Source organism: Branchiostoma floridae, chromosome 6 (assembly GCF_000003815.2).
Source record: "Branchiostoma floridae strain S238N-H82 chromosome 6, Bfl_VNyyK, whole genome shotgun sequence".
Taxonomy (NCBI): Eukaryota; Metazoa; Chordata; class Leptocardii; order Amphioxiformes; family Branchiostomatidae; genus Branchiostoma; species Branchiostoma floridae.
The window spans coordinates 24,890,412-24,909,764 of NC_049984.1; the positions used below are offsets into that span (position 1 = coordinate 24,890,412).

Consider the following 19,353-nt stretch of genomic DNA (forward strand, 5'->3'; position numbering starts at 1 on the left):
TAATAGAATGACATACAAGCAACTTCTGAATATTAGATAGCATTTAGCATGAAGAACACCCTAAGGTAACTACGTATATACTTGCATATGCTACTGATAGTCAAAGGCCCAGTTTTTCAGCTCTCATTGTGACCACTTTCAGCTCCATTCAAAAAACACAGAATAAAGTTCTTTACTATGAAAACCTGACGAATCAAAATGTGCCAGGACTGCAGCAAACATGAACAGGTACATGTACTAGATCATCGGCTTTGTTAGAATCACTTGCTTTTTCCTCTTTCCACATCTATATACCTTATACTAGGGGTGACTACAGAGTTACAATTTTCCCCAGTCGTACACGTAATCCTATGGGGAAAGTAGAGGAAGCAAATGTGTCATTAGCTCAATAATGAAAACTTCAAGCCATACAAACTTACCCTCAAATGCTAGCCTACACTGTCCACTTTTCGATCAAAAACGTCCAAGAATTTCTATACGGCTTATCTTCAGATAAACCCCCTCCTAATCAGAACTATTGGATTGATCCTTTGGGCTCAAAACAGCTGGCGATGATACCACTATCTCATGGGGGTGAAAAAACCTCCGAGATAAAGGTCATTTTCTACAACTGATTCAACAAGTGTAGGGTTTTTCCTACTGTAACCACCGCCCAGATTTAACATAAAATCCCACCACGAAAGTATCTTCAATGGTTTAAAGGTATGCAGGTGCTTACTCCACTAAGGAAGGAATGAAGGAGAAAACAGGCGCAAGACAAGTCCCAGCCCTGTGGCCGCTGCCAGAGTCACTGCTGATGACGTCACTGTGGATGACTCGCCCGCCAGGTACTGCTGCACGTCACACTCGCATCTAGTATTCGCCCCGCTATTGGTCAGGAGTTCTCCATGGTAACAGCCAATGAAGTAGGGGAAGTCCGAGGTCATGTGGTACCTGTTAAAACAAGAAGGGCAGGTGTACGTGTTCATTTGATACAAGTTCCCGATAGCAAAACCTATTTCAAATCCATTGACATCGACAATCGCCGCCATATTGGGATTCTGACACTTTCCTGTCTGGACACTTGGACACTTGTTTCCAGCTACAGTACCGTCATGGATTATTAGTCGGCGCTTCAGTACCGCCGAGTTGCTAAATTGTAAAGGCACAATTTTGGAGGCAAAAATGTGCAATAAAGGTCTTCATTACAAACAGATCGGAATGGGTAGAGACTACTCTTCAAGTAGACAGCGCAAAGGGTAGAAGACGTAATAGTAACTCAACTGAAATTTGACGAAACTAAATTCACACGCGTCTTTGACCCACCAACACGGCGGTGGCCAAAATTACGTTATATCACGTGACTACAAACACTTGGCAATCTTTCTGGGATTGCTGGACACACCGATACCGTTGATTTGAACATCCTTTCTGACAATTGCAACGCTAAACAACTTCTAATTCTGCGTGCTAGTTTGCTCTGTTCTGGTGTTAGCTGTAAAATCATGTTAGCCAAACAAAGCTACATCTGATATAACGTCCTTGATCACAGCAACAAAACCTGTCATTCATTTTTACTTTTTTTTTACTTTTTCTCCTGCAAGGGACGTTCGGACACGCATTCAAACTGTGTACTTGCTATGTATTTATCCTTTGCTATTCATAAGTTTGAGTGTCTTGTGTAATATTTTATTTTTCAAAATGTAAAAGTGGCAGCGAGAACTTACGCTGTAACTTTGTCTTTGTTCATTCATTTGTATTGTTGTTTCTTTCAATAAATAAAACAAACTCTATACCTGTAAGTTCCGTTGACGGTGATGCCGTGACAGGCGTCCAGGTCGTCGTGCACGTACAGGGTTCCGTCCTCCTTCCGCGGGCCGTAGATGGCGATGCCGTCAAACGCCACCCCCACGATGCCGGAAGCGCCCGAGTCACCCATGGCATTGTCCGGGAGACAGTTCGCCTCGTGGTGATAGTGGTAGCTGTGGAGGAAAAAAAAGTCACTCCAAAAGTCGGGTCTTTTGTCACTTATTTCAATACCCACATTCAACGCTATCTTGTGAAAATACCCCTGCTATTCATGAATACAACGAGTTTGCATTTAACACCTTTTATAAGTTGATAACTTTGGTATTTATCATGGAAGCTCATCTGTGATGGTAGCAAGCAGAGTACAATGCTAAACTTTTTTCCAACACAAAAAGTACACACGGATCAAATTTTCAAAGACCACTGAAGAAGGCAACAGTGGTCGTTGAAATTTGGACCCGTATATTTTTGGATTGGAAGAAAGTTTAGCATTGCACTAAAAATCTGGTACATTGTATTTGTATTTTCTACTTGGATGGATCAGAAGTAGCCTAGGTGCCATCCTCCGATTTTTTAGTAAAGAATGTAAAAGGTTCCGTTTTTTTTCCCACTCAACTTTACCTTTATGAATGCTTTAAAGTATGCTTAAAGATCGGATTTCGTACAGTGTCAGGAGCAAATTCGTGGGAAGGTCCTCTATGTTTGACAGCAACTTGTTTCTGTATCTGTATCTATATAGCCGGTATAACCGCCCTTCGGCGTAACACACCAGCTTCGCAGGCACGCGGTGCGGCAGCAGCTGGTTATATTACACTGAACGATCCGTCACAACCAACTTCTGCACATATCTGCAAGCGTTCTTTAAAACTATCCAGAGAAGATGCCCCTACTGTGCTTGGTGATAAAAAGTTCCACTCTACGATAGTTCTGGGAAAATGCGAATTTTTGAACACATCAATCCTAGCTTGGTTACTCTGGTACTTGAAGTCATGGCTGTTTCTTGTTCTTTTTTGAGCTGGTATTAGATACTTATCAGTCGGTACGTCCACTGTTGGACGCCCGTTTGAGGCACTTGACATGGTCACGTAAAAAAAAGATTAAAAAATTGCGGTGGGCTAAATCAGGCTGTGAAAGGTGTCCTCGTAATCCCCACGAGTTGTTCTATCTGCCTTGTGAATCTCAAGCGATGGACTTTTACGAGAAAGTATTTATTTGATGTCAAAGTTGACCGATTTTCGACAGCTTTTTCCTATGGTTTCGCCATTGTTTTCAAGCCGAAATACGCACCGCATGGGGGTTTCGGGGTGTCCGCTTAGTGGGCGAGGTTCAACTGTTTCCGGGTCACGCTATACCGTTGCGGCAGTCACTCGGGACCTCACTCGGTAGTGTACACAAGTACTTTTGATGGTGCTGTCAGCGTTTTAGCATGTCACGAAGTAATATTGAAATGTCTTTGAAGTATAAGACAGCACTATGATCTGTAAGGTGTTATTCCAATAGGTTGCGTCGTGGGTAAAGTGAACTGTAGGTTAACGTTAGCCGACGAAGGCTTTTTGCATCTGACTGTTAACTGTTGAAGATATTAGATACATTGCTCGCGCCTGACTGAGGGATTAACTAAGATTAGAACAGTATATAGCTAATTAATGGCGAAAAACGTGTTCAGAAGAGAAACTGTGCCAATTTGAATGACACTAAAAATAGCACCGTAAGAATTGTAACGTTATATAGCTAACTTGTAGCGGAAAACGTGTTCAGAAGACAAACTGTGTCAATTTGAATGACACATCTAAAGGACCGTTGTGCGCTGCATTAAGTGTATATAGCAAACTAATAGCGAAAAACGTGTTCAGAAGAGAAACTGTGTCAATTTGAATGACAGACTTACAGAACAGTAAGAACTATAACGTTATGTAGCTACATGTAAAAGCGCAAAACGTGTTCAGAAGTCAATTTGAATGACACACTTGCAGATAGCGCAATAAGAACTGTACATAGCTAACTCATAGCGAAGTGTTACGTGTTCAGAAGACAGACTGTGTCAATTTGAATGACACACTTGCAGATAGCGCAATAAGAACTGTATATAGCAAACTAATAGCGGAAAAAGTGTTCAGAAGACAAACTGTGTCAATTTGAATGACACACTTGCAGATAGCGCAATAAGAACTGTATATAGCAAACTAATAGCGGAAAAAGTGTTCAGGAGACAAACTGTGTCAATTTGAATGACACACTTACAGGTAGCGCAATAAGAAATGTACATAGCTTACTCATAGCGAAGTGTAACGTGTTCAGAAGACAAACTGTGTCAATTTGAATGACACACTTGCAGATAGCGCAATAAGAACTGTATATAGCAAACTAATAGCGGAAAAAGTGTTCAGGAGACAAACTGTGTCAATTTGAATGACACACTTGCAGATAGCGCAATAAGAACTGTATATAGCAAACTAATAGCGGGAAATGTGTTCAGAAGACAAACTGTGTCAATTTGAATGACATACTTGCAGATAGCGCAATAAGAAATGTACATAGCTAACTAATAGCGGAAAAAGTGTTCAGGAGACAAACTGTGTCAATTTGAATGACACACTTGCAGATAGCGCAATAAGAACTGTATATAGCAAACTAATAGCGGAAAAAGTGTTCAGGAGACAAACTGTGTCAATTTGAATGACATACTTGCAGATAGCGCAATAAGAACTGTATATAGCAAACTAATAGCGGAAAAAGTGTTCAGAAGACAAACTGTGTCAATTTGAATGACATACTTGCAGATAGCGCAATAAGAAATGTACATAGCTAACTAATAGCGGAAAAAGTGTTCAGGAGACAAACTGTGTCAATTTGAATGACACACTTGCAGATAGCGCAATAAGAACTGTATATAGCAAACTAATAGCGGAAAAAGTGTTCAGGAGACAAACTGTGTCAATTAAAATGACACACTTACAGGTAGCGCAATAAGAAATGTATATAGCTAACTCATAGCGAAGTGTAGTGTTCAGAAGAGAAACTGTGTCAATTTGAATGACACACTCACAGAACAGTTAGAACTATAACGTTATGTAGCTACATGTAATAGCGCAAAACGTGTTCAGAAGACAAACTGTGTCAATTTGAATGACACACTTGCAGATAGCGCAATAAGAACTGTACATAGCTAACTCATAGCGGAAAAAGCGTTCAGGAGACAAACTGTGTCAATTTGAATGACATACTTGCAGATAGCGCAATAAGAAATGTATATAGCAAACTAATAGCAGAAAAAGTGTTTAGAAGACAAACTGTGTCAATTTAAATGACACCCTTACAGGTAGCGCAATAAGAAATGTACATAGCTAACTCATAGCGAAGTGTAACGCGTTCAGTTGACAAACTGTGTCAATTTGAATGACACACTTGCAGATAGCCCAATAAGAACTGTATATAGCACACTAATAGCGGAAAAAGTGTTCAGGAGACAAACTGTGTCAATTGAATGACACATTTATAGAACAGCGATGTATGTAAGAACTGTATATATAAAACTTAAAGAAAAAAAACGTGATCAGAAGACTACCTGTGTCAATATGACACATTATAGAACAAAGCTGTAAGAACTGTATATAGCAAACTAATAGCGAAAAACCTGTTCAGGGGACAAACTGTGTCAATTTGAATGGTACACTTGCAGAATAGCGCCGTAAGAACTGTATATACATGTAGCTAGCTTAAAGCAGAAAGCGTGTTCAAGAGACAAACTGTGTCAATTTTAATGACACATTTACAGAATAGCGCCAAAAAACTGTGTATAGCTAACTTAAAGCACAAAGTGAGTTCAGAAGACTACCTGTGTCGATTTAAATGACACACCTATAGAATAAGCACTGTTACAACATGTATATATATTTAAGTAACAGCGCAACGTGTTCAAGAGACAAACTGTGTCAATTTGAATGACACATTATAGAACAGTGCTGTAAGAACTTTATATAGCAAACTAATAGCGAAAAACGTGTTCAGGAGACAAGCTGTGTCAATTTGAATGACACACTTACAGAATAGCGCCGTTAAAACAGTATATAACTAACTTAAAGCGAAAAGTGTATTCAGTAGACTACCTAGCTGTGTCAATTTGAATGACAGATTTATAGAAAAGTGCTGTAAGAACTGTATATAGCGGAAAACGTGTTCAGGGGACAAACTGTGTCAATTTGCATGACATACTCACATTATAGCGCCCTAAAAACAGTACATAGCTAACCAATTTAAAAAAAAAAACGTGTTTAGGATACAAAATGTGTCTATGTGAATGACACATTCATAGAACAGCGAGGTAAATTTATTTTGACGAAAGCTTGCTCTAACAAAAACTTTTTCAATCGGACGATCATACTATTTAATTATCGCTTTACTTTACTTGTGTGTCATATGAATTGACACAGTTGCCCACCTAACGAAGTTTTCTGTTGTAAAATGGTTATATGCAGTTCTTACAGCGCTTTTCTTTAGGTGTGTCATACAAATTGACACAGTTTTGTGTCCTGAACACATTAGCCGTTAAGATTTAGTCATACATTTGTATACTATACGTTTGGCGCTATTCTACAAATGTGTCGAAACAAATCGACACAGCTGTGCTTTTGACTACGTTTTCAGCAATAAAGTTGTTAGGTACAGCCCAAAGTACACTTTTTACCAGTGTGTCATATAAATTGACACAAATTCTTTACTGTCCAATTTTTTCCGTGATCAATTTTACACACGTTAAACAGCGCTTTTCTAATTGTGGGTGATATAGATTGACACAGTTGTCCCCCGGAAAAACGTTTTCCATTTTTAAGACACGGTTCAAACATCGCTTACAAAGGTGTCAGACAAATTCACACAATTTCCCTCCTGAAAAAGTCGTCCGCCATCAAGACAATTTTACACTGATTTCACATCGTGTTTCTACAAGTGTGTCATATGAAATAACAGTTGTCCTCCTGACAAGGTTTTCTGTCATTTGATACAGTTGTCGACCTGACCGTGAGGGTTTTCCGTTTTGTGAAATTTTAATAAGTTTTAAAAAACTTGTTAATTGACACAGTTGTCGTCCAAGTCTTCCATCAGTTTAATACTGTTTAATCATCGCACTAGTGTGCCATACTATCAGTGACATTTGTCCACCAAAGTTTCCGTCATGAGGCAGTTTTATACTGTTTAACACTCGGTTATTAATTGCAAAGCCGTCCTCCTGACAAAGTTTTCTGTTATAAACTATTGTGTTAAGTAATGTGACAAACTAGCAAACTGAATAGATATGCCTAAATCGTATAATCATTCGATTGAAAAAGTTTTCGGCAGAGCGAGTTTTCCGTCATAAGATAGTTATTATGCGTTTCAAAAGTGTGTCATATGATTGACACAGTTTTCAGCTCAGACAGCGCAGTACTAGATTTGACAGTTTACTTGAACAAGTTAGTATTTCAGTTACTTTAAACCCTACCATGGTCCAAACTCCAGTAATCAGTTGTTAATTGATATGAAATAACCGCATCTAAAGTCATATATATACGAAGGAACGCCATTTAGTTCGTAAGAAGGGACCTTAGAACTTGTCTGACACACTTGCAGAAAAGCGCTGCCTGAACCGCGCTATTATGTAAGTGTGTCATTCATATTGACACAGTTTGACTTCTGAACACGCATTAATATTCCGCTTTAAGTTAGCTATATACAGATCTTACGGTGCCATTATATAAGTGTGTCATTCAAATTGACACAGTTTGTCTCCTGAACACGTATTTTGCTATTAGTTAGCTCTATACAGTTCTTACGGCGCTAATATGTAAGTGTGTCATTCAAATTGACACAGTTTGTCTCCTGAATACGTTACACTTCGCTATGAGTTAGCTATATACATTTCTTATTGCGCTACCTGTAAGTGTGTCATTCAAATTGACACAGTTTGTCTCCTGAATACGTTTTCGCTATTAGTTTGTTATATACAGTTCTTTGGGCGCTGTCTACAAGTGTGTCATTCAAATTGACACAGTTTGACATTTGAACACGCATTCCGCTTTAAGTTAACTATATACAGTTCTTACAGCGCTATTCTATAATGCATTGTGTCATTCAAATTGACACAGTTTGTCTCCTGAACATGTTTTTCGCTCCTAGTTAGCTATATAAAGTTCTTACGGCACTATCCTGTAAGTGTGTCATTCAAAGTGACACAGTTTGACTCCTGAACACGTTTTTCGCTATTAGTTATCTATATACAGTTCTTACGGCACTATTATGTGAGTGTGTCATTCCAATTGACACAGTTTGACTCCTGAACACGTCTTCCGCTATTAGTTACCTATATACAGTTCTTTTAGCTTTCTTCTATAAGTGTGTCATTCAAATTGACACAGCTTGACATTTGAACACGCATTCCGCTTCAAGTTACCTATATACAGTTCTTACAGCGCTATTCTATAATGCATTGTGTCATTCAAATTGACACAGTTTGTCTCCTGAACACGTTTTTCGCTATTAGTTAGCTATATACAGTTCATTCAGCTTTGTTCTGCAAGTGTGTCATTCAAATTGGCACAGTTTGACACCTGAATACGTTTTCCGCGATTTCTTCGCTATATACAGGTCTTGCATTGCTGTTCTATAAATGTGTCATTCAAAGTGACACATTTTGTCTCCTGAACACGTTTCTCGCTATTAGTTAGCTATATACAGTTCTTACGGCGCTATTATGTAAGTGTGTCATTCAAATTGACACAGTTTGACTCCTGAACACGTCTTCCGCTATTAGTTACCTATATACAGTTCTTTTAGCTTTCTTCTATAAGTGTGTCATTCAAATTGACACAGCTTGACATTTGAACACGCATTCCGCTTCAAGTTACCTATATACAGTTCTTACAGCGCTATTCTATAATGCATGCATTGTGTCATTCAAATTGACACAGTTTGTCTCCTGAACACGTTTTTCGCCATTAGTTAGCTACATACAATCCTTACGGCACCATTATGTAAGTGTGTCATTCAAATTGACACAGTTGGACTCCTGAACACGTTTTTCGCTATTAGTTAGCTATATACATTTCTTTCAGCTTTGTTCTATAAGTGTGTCATTTAAAGTGACACAGTTGGACTCCTGAACACGCATTGCACTTTAAGTTACCTAATAAGTATGTACAGTTTTTTTACAGCGCTGTTCTATGAATGCATCATTCAAATTGACACAGTTTGTCTCCTGAACACGTTTTTCGCTATTAGTTAGCTGTATACAGTTCATTCAGCTTTGTTCTATAAGTGTGTCATTCAAATTGACACAGTTTGTCTCCTGAATACGTTTTCGCTATTAGTTTGCTATATACAGTTCTTTGGGCGCTGTCTACAAGTGTGTCATTCAAATTGACACAGATTGACATTTGAACACGCATTCCGCTTCAAGTTAGCTATATACAGTTCTTACAGCGCTATTCTATAATGCATTGTGTCATTCAAATTGGCACAGTTTGTCTCCTGAAGATGTTTTTCGCTCCTAGTTAGCTATATACAGTTCTTACGGCACTATCATGTAAGTGTGTCATTCAAATTGACACAGTTTGACTCCTGAACACGTTTTCCGCTATTAGTTAGCTATATACAGTTCTTTTAGCTTTGTTCTATAAGTGTGTCATTCAAATTGGCACAGTTTGACACCTGAATACGTTTTCCGCGATTACTTAATAGCTATATACAGGTCTAACATCGCTGTTCTATAAATGTGTCATTCAAAGTGACACATTTTCTCTCCTGAACACGTTTCTCGCTATTGTTAGCTACATACAGTTCTTACGGCGCTATTATGTAAGTGCGCCATTCAAATTGACATAGTTTGTCTCCTAAACACGTTTATCGCTATTAGTTAAGCTACATACAGTTCTTACGGCGCCAATATGTTAGTGTGTCATTCAAATTGACACAGTTTTTCTCCCCAAGGAGGTCTCCCGAACACGTTTTCCGCTATTAGTTCCCTGTATACACTTCTTACAGCACTGTTCTATAAATGTGTTATTCAAATTAACACAGTTTGTCTCCTGATGTCTACGAGAATTCCAGTTAGTTCGTTCGGAGGGGACCTTACAACCGTTGCAGATTCGCAACGTGGGCCGAGACGATACGAACAAACACAAACTTAAAAAACGTTCTGCAAGTTCAAACATACTGTCGCCAAGAGTCCCTTAACAAACCCAATTTAACAATATGCGTAAGCCTGACTTGAATCCTCCTCTACCGAACCTAGCGCAGACTGAGACCGTCAAGATACCTGGTGACCCGCGTTCAATGACCTCACTCGTACGACCCGGAAGTATATGATCGTAATCGGTTGCACGGAAACCCCCATGCAGTGCGTAATCGAGGCCGAAAACAGGCATAAAGAGCCAGTTTGAAGGCTAACTTTGACTCTTCAAATCTCATCCCGAAATAATATTTGAATCAACACGAGTACTGTAGGCGATAGAACAACTCGTGGGGATTACGTGGGCACCTTTGACAGCCTGATTTGAGCCACCGCGATTTTTTAATCTTTTTTTTACGCGACCATGTCAAGTGCCTCAAACGGGCGTCCAACACCACTACTAAGCCTATTGGTCATTTTGTACTTACTCTCCCCGTTCGGCGGGGTGTCCGTCGCAGGCGTCCAACACCTCGTTCTCCACAGCGTCCTGGCACTCGCGGTTGAAGGGGTTGTAGATAGGGACGCCGTTCACGGCCATGCCGATAGGACCCATACCCAGGCAACCGGGGGTGGACGCCGTGGTGGGCGTCACTGGGATACGGAATGTGTGACTCTGGGGTGGGGGTTAGAAAAAAACCATAAAACAAGCGTTCGGTATACTAAAATAGTATTGTATAAGTTCACCTATGTTCGCGAGATTTTTCTGTTTGCGATATTTGCTACTGACCCTCTCTTCGCGAACTTGTTTTATTGTGTAATCTACACTCTATATATCGCCCCCCTCCCCAAACGGTTCCCCAAATTGCTGTAGAACAATTTGAACCAGTCACAGTTGACATGGGTAATGGCATATGTTAGAATCAACAAAATATCTGTAAAGCGGTGGCAGTTACTTGAGTCCAAAGAGGGTCTATTTTGGACAAGGCCACGGGCTTTCACTAGGTGAAAATCCGCCATTTTGAAAAGTAGTAGTTGCCATGGCAACCAGAGACCACAGAACTTAAAACTCTCCCATTTCTGTAAGTTTGGTCCAAAGCCCAACCACAACAAAAAATTAAGGAAAATCGATTTTTGTTGTGTCTGGACAACTTTTCCCGATTTTGCTTGTTTTGTTGGGTTTTTTTTTGTTTTTCTTTACAGACATCAGCTCTAAATTCTCTCACCTGTTCTGTGAGATCGTTCGGGTTGCCTGTACCGGGGTACGTCCCCGTGGCGTGGTCTGGGATCCCGTTCGACGTCAGCACCAGAGCGTCGCCGTCCTGGGTGATGGACACCGTCCCCTGCTTCCCCGAGTTGGTCTCGGTGTGGGTACGGGCCTGGAAGGCGGCGATCTCGTCCGCCGAGAGACCGAGCACCGTGGCAGGGAGGACGGCTAACACAAGGGCTGCACAGAACCGGAACATCACGCTGTAGCTAGGGAGTTCCTAACGGAAAATCACAAAGACGCACAGTGTTAGATAATTATCCATACACTGCATTGTTAGCAGCGACACCTAGCTGCAGTTCAAAGTGCCCCTTGGTCGGAAAGATAGCTAACACAATGGCTGCACAGAACCGCAACATCACGCTGTAGTAGAGAGTACCTATAAACGGGAAATCATAAAGAGATACCGTGAAACTGTGAGATAAAATTAAATATTCATACACCACGTTGTTAGCAGCGACACCTAGCTGCAGTACAAAGTGAACCATAGCCGAGAGGACGGCTACCACAAGAACTGTAACATGCATTGGCATAATACCGGTCATAAGCCTTATACCGGTCGATTAAAAATAGTGGAACTTAAAGAGATCTACACATGCAACAATAGTTATTTCTGAGGTATGCACACTTCAGACATCTAGGTGTCCAATACATAATTTACAAAGCATCGATAACAATGCATTCGAAGACAACAAGGCCAAAAGTTTTCAGTTCATTTTCGGGGAAGGCGAGCTCGTCGTGCACGCGTGGGACAAACACACTGTCACGTTCATCGCCAGATTTGTAGATAATAATCACATGTGCTCACGGCACAAGACGAGCATGATTCAACAGCAATCTTGAATTTCTTTTGGTGACCTACAACTCGTGTAAAAGTGTGAGGAACCGTTGCATAATAGCCCGGATCTACGGCTGAATGGGTCAAATTGAACGTACGCCGCCATTTTCCCGCCATTTTTAATGCTACGGCCAGCAGTAAAGTTTTACGTCATAGCGGTTGTGACGGACCAAAATTAAATGAAAATTCTTGTCAGTATACGCCCATTTTCTCATGACTTTTTGTATGCTCATGCAGATTTTTGTTTTGTGCAACTACTAACAGGAAAGAAAGGAACAACAGAGGATGAATAAAGGTACATAGCGGCAGTTAATTGTGCCGTGTTTCGTTCGACCGGTATAGTGCACCCCCTTCCAACCACGCGCCCGTTCTCCGTGCAATTCCGCGGTGTGTTCCAATTACGATGTTATGTTTTTAGCAGGACCAGAGAGACAAAATAATTTACACAGAAGAAGTGGCAAAGGTAAGCTGTAACAGCAACATGTAACTGGAGAAAATGATGCTTTGATCATTTGCCAAATTAGCATTGCTTGAGAAATTGCAGTAAACCGACCGGTATTATGCCAATGGATGTTAGCAGCATCATGGTATGATAGAGAGTACCTATAAACGGGAAATCACTAAGAGATACCGTGAAACTGTGAGATAAATATTCATACGCCGCCTTGTTAGCAGCGACTCCTAGCTGCAGTACACAGTGAACCATAGCCGAGAGGACGGCTAACACAAGGACTGTTGTAAACAGCAACATCGCGGTAGCTAGAAAGTACCTAACACAAAACCAGTATGGTATACGCTAGTACAAAATACTTGATCTTCAACCAGATTTCGCTGTGACATAAGATAGTATCATAAGCTTGGGAAGGGGGTTTAGCCGGCAGAGCGAATAAAACTCCTCTGCCGGCTAAACTCCTTCCCAAGATTATGATACTATCTTATGTCGACACCGCAAGATCTGCTTAGAGATTACAAAATACTCAATTCCAAGCCGATATCGTTCCGACAACTTCGGGTGCGAATTTGGGCGACTCCTTTAGGGCTTTTCAGAGCTGCGCATTGCGTTGACAAAATAGGTTGTGTCTTTAACCCTCAAACCACCGTAGCTTTTTTGCGACGTAGATTACCGTATGGGGTCAAAACTGACCCCAAAACATTTTGTACAAATACAGTTTTTTGTGTGACACTTTTTGTGATTTTTATATATGTTTAGTTTCACAAATCTATGTGGAACAGTCTGACATGATTAGGTGAGAATATTTCTAGCTCATTATCATAATTTATGCAAAAGATCATGATGACCACATTTTGCACCAATGCTATTCAGACCGGGAAGGAGATTTTTGATGACAACTTCAATGCCGTATAACGTCTAAATGGCTCACGCTAGGGCCACCAAACTTGGTAACTTTTTAGAAAATGTTGAAAGCAAAAATTTTCAGTGAACAAAGTATGTTCATCGTTTTTCATGTTGCCATGGCAACGAAATTCTGACAGACATATCTATTACTAATTATTATTATTATTAAGTTTTCTAATTTTGTATTAAACATTTAAGTTTTAAGGTTTTCTTAGCAGATATCAGTTGTTTATCACATCTTATGAAATTAAACGTAAATTTCATACCTCAATATTCATGATTTATGCTAATTCAATGACGTCATCAGGAAAAATCCAAGATGGCAGCCGAGATTACCTAAATGACGTCATAATGTCGTCATATAACATGATATTGGCACAAAAGCTGTTACAATATTTTTGGCTTACATGTACATCATTCTCTAAAAATTTCGTGATTCTAAGATAAGTAGTTTAGGTGTAGGTCGGAAAAGTTTGTTTTAAAAAATGCTGGGGTCAGTTTTGACCCCACTGGACCATACATAAACTTTCTAAGATAACTTAATCAATAATGAGCCAATCTCGTTAAAAACTTATAAGAAGTTATAGGACATATATACAAACAAACTCATGGGAGGAAATTTGTTTTCGACCACAAATGCCATGATGGCACACATCGATATACGCCTGGGGTCAGTTTTGACCCCATACGGTGGTTTGAGGGTTAACAAAGTGAGGAACAATGGACGTTAATCTAATTTGGTCACGCAATCCCTTCTTGCGTGCCTGGTACTACCGGCTCAATTGACCTACAGTACTTTGACCCGAATATTGGGACACGGATTTTACTTCACGAAATGGGGAGGGGGCGTACTCATGACACCTGTCAGAGCACTTGTTGTTTGTGTGAGTCTGACGTTTTTCCAGTGCACCATTTTTGCGTACCTGGTACTACCTTGGCTTCTCAACGACCTACAGTCCAGTGACACCCTCATATTAGTATTATAAGGGCGCTGGTATACACGTAAAAATGGTAAAACGAATAGGGAATCATCCGATCTGTGCCATGTACCGATGATACTTACCTGTTGTCTGCGTGACTGACATTCAATCAACCGTTTTTGCGTACCAGGCACTTATGGTCTTGGCTTCTCAATGACACACAGTCCTGTGACCCTCATATTATTTATGACACAGATTTCACTAAGGAGCTATCTATACCATGTATCGATGACACGTACCTGTTGTCTGTGTGACTGAATTTCAATGAACCCTTTTTGCGTTCCTGGCACTACCTTGGTCTTTTCAATGACCCACAGTCCCGAGACCCGCTAATTATACTGTTCTTATGACACAGATTTCACTAAAAACGAATGAGAGGAATATCTATATCACATACGTACTGATGACACTTTACCAGCCCACCTTTTTACGTACCTGGTACTACATTGGTTTCTCAATGACCCACAGTCCTGTGACCCTCATATCACTATTCTTAGGCCTTCATAGGACATGGCTTTTACAAAAACGAATAGAGAGAGATATCGGTACAATGTACCAATGGCACTTACCTGTTGTCTGTGTGACGGTGTTTTGGTCCACCCGTTTTTCTTGCCTGTCACTACGTACCTTGGTTTTTCAATGACCTGCTGTCCCATGACCCTCATATCATAGTCTATTATTTATAAGTCGCTGCTTTCACTTCAAACGAATGGGGAGATATCTGTACCATGTACTGATGACACATACCTGTTGTCTGTGTGACGGTATTTCGGTCAGCCGTTTTTGCGTGCCTGGTACTACCATATGGTTTCTCAATGACCCACTGTCCTGTGACCCTCACATACTGTCATTGTTATTAGACACGGCTGCTTTCACTTAAACTAAACTGGGGGACATCCCGGTACCAGCGACACTTTGTTGACCACCTGTTGTCTGTGTGACGGTATTTGGGTCCACCCGTTTGTTCTATTTGCTTTTGGACAGACGAGGACAATGTGGTACTGCCACTCAAGTTAATAGTAACTTATGTTAACAGTGCCACATACACAGTACAGACAGAAGGTAAATGTAGTCTTTTATCTCACCGACCGAAGTCAGGTACCCATTTTTACACCTGGGTGAAGTGAGAAATGTCGTGTAAAGCGCCTTTCCCAAGGGCACAACGTCGGGGGCACGGCGGGTATCGAACTCGGGACGGTGTTTGAGTCCACTATTTTTGCGTACCTGGCACTACCTGCCTCTACCAGCCGACCTCCAAGGTCAACAGACACAGATCAGTGACGCTAAGGTCACAATGTCACATGCCCTTTTCCGTTAAACATTACGAGCTATTTTGAAATTTTATGCACTGTTTATTGTACCCCTGTAATGTAACGTTGTTCCAAGTGTTATCGGTTTATGGTTAGTGAAGGGTTATTAAACGTTTCTATTCTACATAGCTCGTTATTTGTTATTCTGAATTCAATGTTAAACGTTATCGAGCTCGAGCTCTTCGTGACTTGTAGACCCACGGAGCGAATCATTTGGTGGGTTGACAAAGCGTAACACGATTGGGTTTCAGGCTGCATACGTGCCTGACAAACGTGTGGCACTGTTCAATAAAAAGCAACAGGTAAAGGAAGTCCCATAGCCTTTTTTAATTGTTGATCCACTGTGTCTGAGGTACGGTATTGGAAGGTGGAGCCCATCCCTCTCCATCCACAGTTATTTTTTACCTCCCCAATCACACCAACTGAGTCAGTGAGGGAAGACGTGAAGAAAAGTACCTTTCTCATTGACAAAACTTCTAGCAAGGAATGTTACGAATCTAGCGCATAACCTTTAATATCTTGTGTCAGCTTAGTCGAGCTAGTCACTCGGCCTATTAACGCCACGTTACCGAATTTTTACATTTCAACAACACGCCCTTCTTACATGACACCTATCGACCGAAAATGACCTTGCCCTCTTTTTTGACGAGTCTGCAACATTTTGCTACAAAACCGTACATGTATTGTCACCCACAGAGGTTGTGCACGTTAATATGTATATTGCATATGAAGCTTCCACGTTCAAGAAAGTGAGAAGTCAGACATGTATGATATACTAACGTTACATTCAGTAAGCGTACTAAGACCTACCTGTAGATGAAGAAAAAATGCGAGTGTTCTTGTCCACTGCAAGCCGTAGAATGAGCACCTAAGGTGTCCAACAAAAGGATCTACCTATGTGAAGGTCGTTGCATGTGTAACTGACACCACAGGTGTGACGGAGGACCAATCACCGGCAAGTATGGGGGCGTGGCGTCGCCATGACGACCAAAAAGAAGATGGCAGCAACCATTGCAGAGATAGTACCAGGTAGCACCGTATACATGACGTCACGTGTGTGTCAGACTCATTAACATAATTCTTTGATTTGACAAGAAGAAGAACTTTATTGCACGACAATTGCCAATGATACAATGTGTGGCAACAAGCACATACAAAACAGTACATGAGTTGCTAATATCTATTTGATAATCTAAGGAACTTATCTGTTTTATGAATAGTAATAGTATATATAAACAATCAAGCTAGCGTTATGTGTGCCATATCCTGGAACATTATGACAGTGTGCTGTGTGCTGAATTGACCGACATAGATAGTAACATACTAAACATTTCTGTCTTAATATGTGGTAACATTGTATCAGACTTACATTTATTAGACTACAACAATTTTTGTCTATCTCTATCATATGTTGGACTATCCATTATAAAGTGGAATTGATTCTCAATATCATGATTTATTTATTCGGCCCATGTAAAGACCTACAGACAGTTTAGGACTGCCAAACTTAATTCATGCTCTCGAAAAGTGCTAGCTATGAATAACAAGAAAATAATGATTATGAAAATACCTTTTCCATTGTCATACGAGCAAATGCAGTCAATAATCAGATCGTATACAACTGTATGTTGACAAAAACACAACTTGACATTATTATTTATACATATTTTTTATGATAGAAGTGTTGAAACTACTGATGAAAGCTCTATTGTTCTTTCACACAAATGTGATTTTGTACTAAATAATGTTTTTTGATAAACATACTGTCTCATACTGCCTTTTAAAAAAAATGCGAGATAGACTGGCCTAAACTGTCTTTTTAGAAATAAACTCCAACAGAGACATATTGACACAATCACAATGTGAGATATACTGTCTCAAACTGTTTTGAAAATAGAGATACACTGACACAATGTGATATACATGTATACTGTCTCATGCTGTCTTTTTAAAATAATTTTACAACATTATCTATTTGCATATATTACGGAATTCGATTCAATTCCCAAACAATTGTAGTACCGTTAATACTATAACATAGGTTCTTTTCTAAAGGCGTAGACTTGTACAGATACATTGATGACAGGGTCCCCTACTCCGGGAAACAGAGCCTTAGAGTAGTCTCCTGTGTTGTCCCTGATGTATCCACATCTCCGGTACAGTCTTATTGCTCTCTCGTGGTACTCAGAAGTCGTCAGGACGATCTGGAAACACATTCAGTGAAAATTGAAATTAGAACATTGTCATTGAAGCATATAGTTGCTAGCCTGAGTATCATCCTCCGTAGTAACCGCTGGCTCACGACTTTCGCTTGCTAACCACGGAGTCGTGAGCCAGCGGTTACTACAGAGGATGATACTCAGGCTATATAGTTGCGAAAGCACAAACATTTAGTAACCCGTGAACTAATGGGCTCTTTCATTGACCCATGACCTGCGTCTGTCAGTTGTTACGCGATGTTGGGCTGATACATACATCAATGCTGGCGACTCTGAAATTTATTTTCTGTCCGTCTAGCAAGTTACGTGTGTAGCAATTCTTAATCTTACCTGCTGTCACTCAGAGGTGCACGTGACTAACATGGAAAATAGATAATGCGCGGAAATACAAACAAGCAAACAAACGGACAGGCCAACATGGATGGATGGACGGATGACAGCATATGGAAGGATGGGTGGGTGGATAGATGAATAGATGAATAGATTTTGATGGAATATGATAAATACAGAATAAGAAGAAGACCTTTACATCGCACTGTCTGTGTGGCGAGGGCTGACAATACTGACTGAAATTCAAGTTTATCTTTGTGGATGTAACAGTTATCTCTGACTATTAAACAACTGAGGATCATCCGCCAACAGCGGACCCTTACCTTACGAAAGCCCAGAGCGACACGTGTGCGTGAATAGAAGACGGCATTTTCACCCAGTGTTTTTACATGGCTACGCAAAATAATGCTATGATATGGGTCAAGGAAAGCAGCAATCAGGCTATTTCTAAATGACGTCACCAAAGCTTCCCAGAAGCATTTGACATAAAGATTATAAGTTTATCTAATCCCCTAAAGATTGTCACAGCGAAAAAGTACCACCACAACGGTCTTCAACTTCTATGAAACTTTAACGATTTCCAATGAAACCCAACGGGGCAAGAAGTTGGCAAAAGAAAATCCGCAAAAGACACGTCGTAAATCAACTTGCGTACCAACAACTTCACGAAGCAACAATAGTTCGTCAATGATGTTCCAGAACAAGTCTTTGATTTGCTCTCGTGGCAACGCGGCACAAACAGATCATCTACGAACAGGAACGCATCGTTCGTGTGCTTGTTCGCTGTTTCTAGTTTTTGGTGAATTTCTGCGTTTCTCAGTCCGAAAATGGTACAGTCTACCTGTCCATCTGAGAAAACCCATTTCAGGAAGGACCGCTTGGCCAGGTACGTTTGCATTTCTTGTTTTCATTACGATTTGTCGTCTCTAATACTTAACAGTGATGGAATCTCAACTTCTTCTTCATATACCTCCGGAGGTTAACGATGATTTCCGGTTATCAACGTTGAAGAATGCTCTGATAGAAGGGTATGTTGAATTTATTTTGTTGAATTGGCTATTTTCTTTTTTCTTCCAGCACATAATGATAATAACTTTGTTACTGTTAATCAAGAATTGTATCTGATA

General features: G+C 40.3%; 2 protein-coding genes across 2 annotated transcripts in view; both read right to left on the bottom strand.

Moving 5' to 3' along the window:
* Positions 1-722: 722 nt before the first annotated feature.
* Positions 723-15,232, bottom strand: LOC118418235. Its single transcript, XM_035824078.1, has 5 exons — positions 15,115-15,232; positions 11,152-11,412; positions 10,417-10,601; positions 1,776-1,961; positions 723-933 (listed from the first exon to the last, which is right to left on the bottom strand). Exons 1-5 carry the CDS (start codon positions 15,169-15,171, stop codon positions 723-725), a joined length of 900 nt encoding a protein of 299 aa, XP_035679971.1. The 5' UTR covers positions 15,172-15,232.
* A 1,541-nt stretch (positions 15,233-16,773) lies between these two features.
* Positions 16,774-19,353, bottom strand: part of LOC118417186 — a 4,328-nt gene continuing 1,748 nt past the window's right edge. The window contains exon 3 of the mRNA XM_035822632.1: positions 16,774-17,881. Within this exon, the coding sequence (XP_035678525.1) occupies positions 17,708-17,881 (174 nt within the window). The 3' untranslated portion in view covers positions 16,774-17,707. The remainder of the gene's footprint in view (positions 17,882-19,353) is intronic.

Coding starts and splice junctions, on each gene's coding strand:
- LOC118418235 (XM_035824078.1), bottom strand. CDS start 15,171: ATGGTAGTACCAGGCACGCAAAAACGGCTGACCGAAATACCGTCACAC. Junction 11,413..15,114: donor TACCGTCACACAGACAACAG/GTATGTGTCATC, acceptor ATTTTCCGTTAG/GAACTCCCTAGCTACAGCGT. Junction 934..1,775: donor ACCGTCAACGGAACTTACAG/GTATAGAGTTTG, acceptor TTGTTTTAACAG/GTACCACATGACCTCGGACT.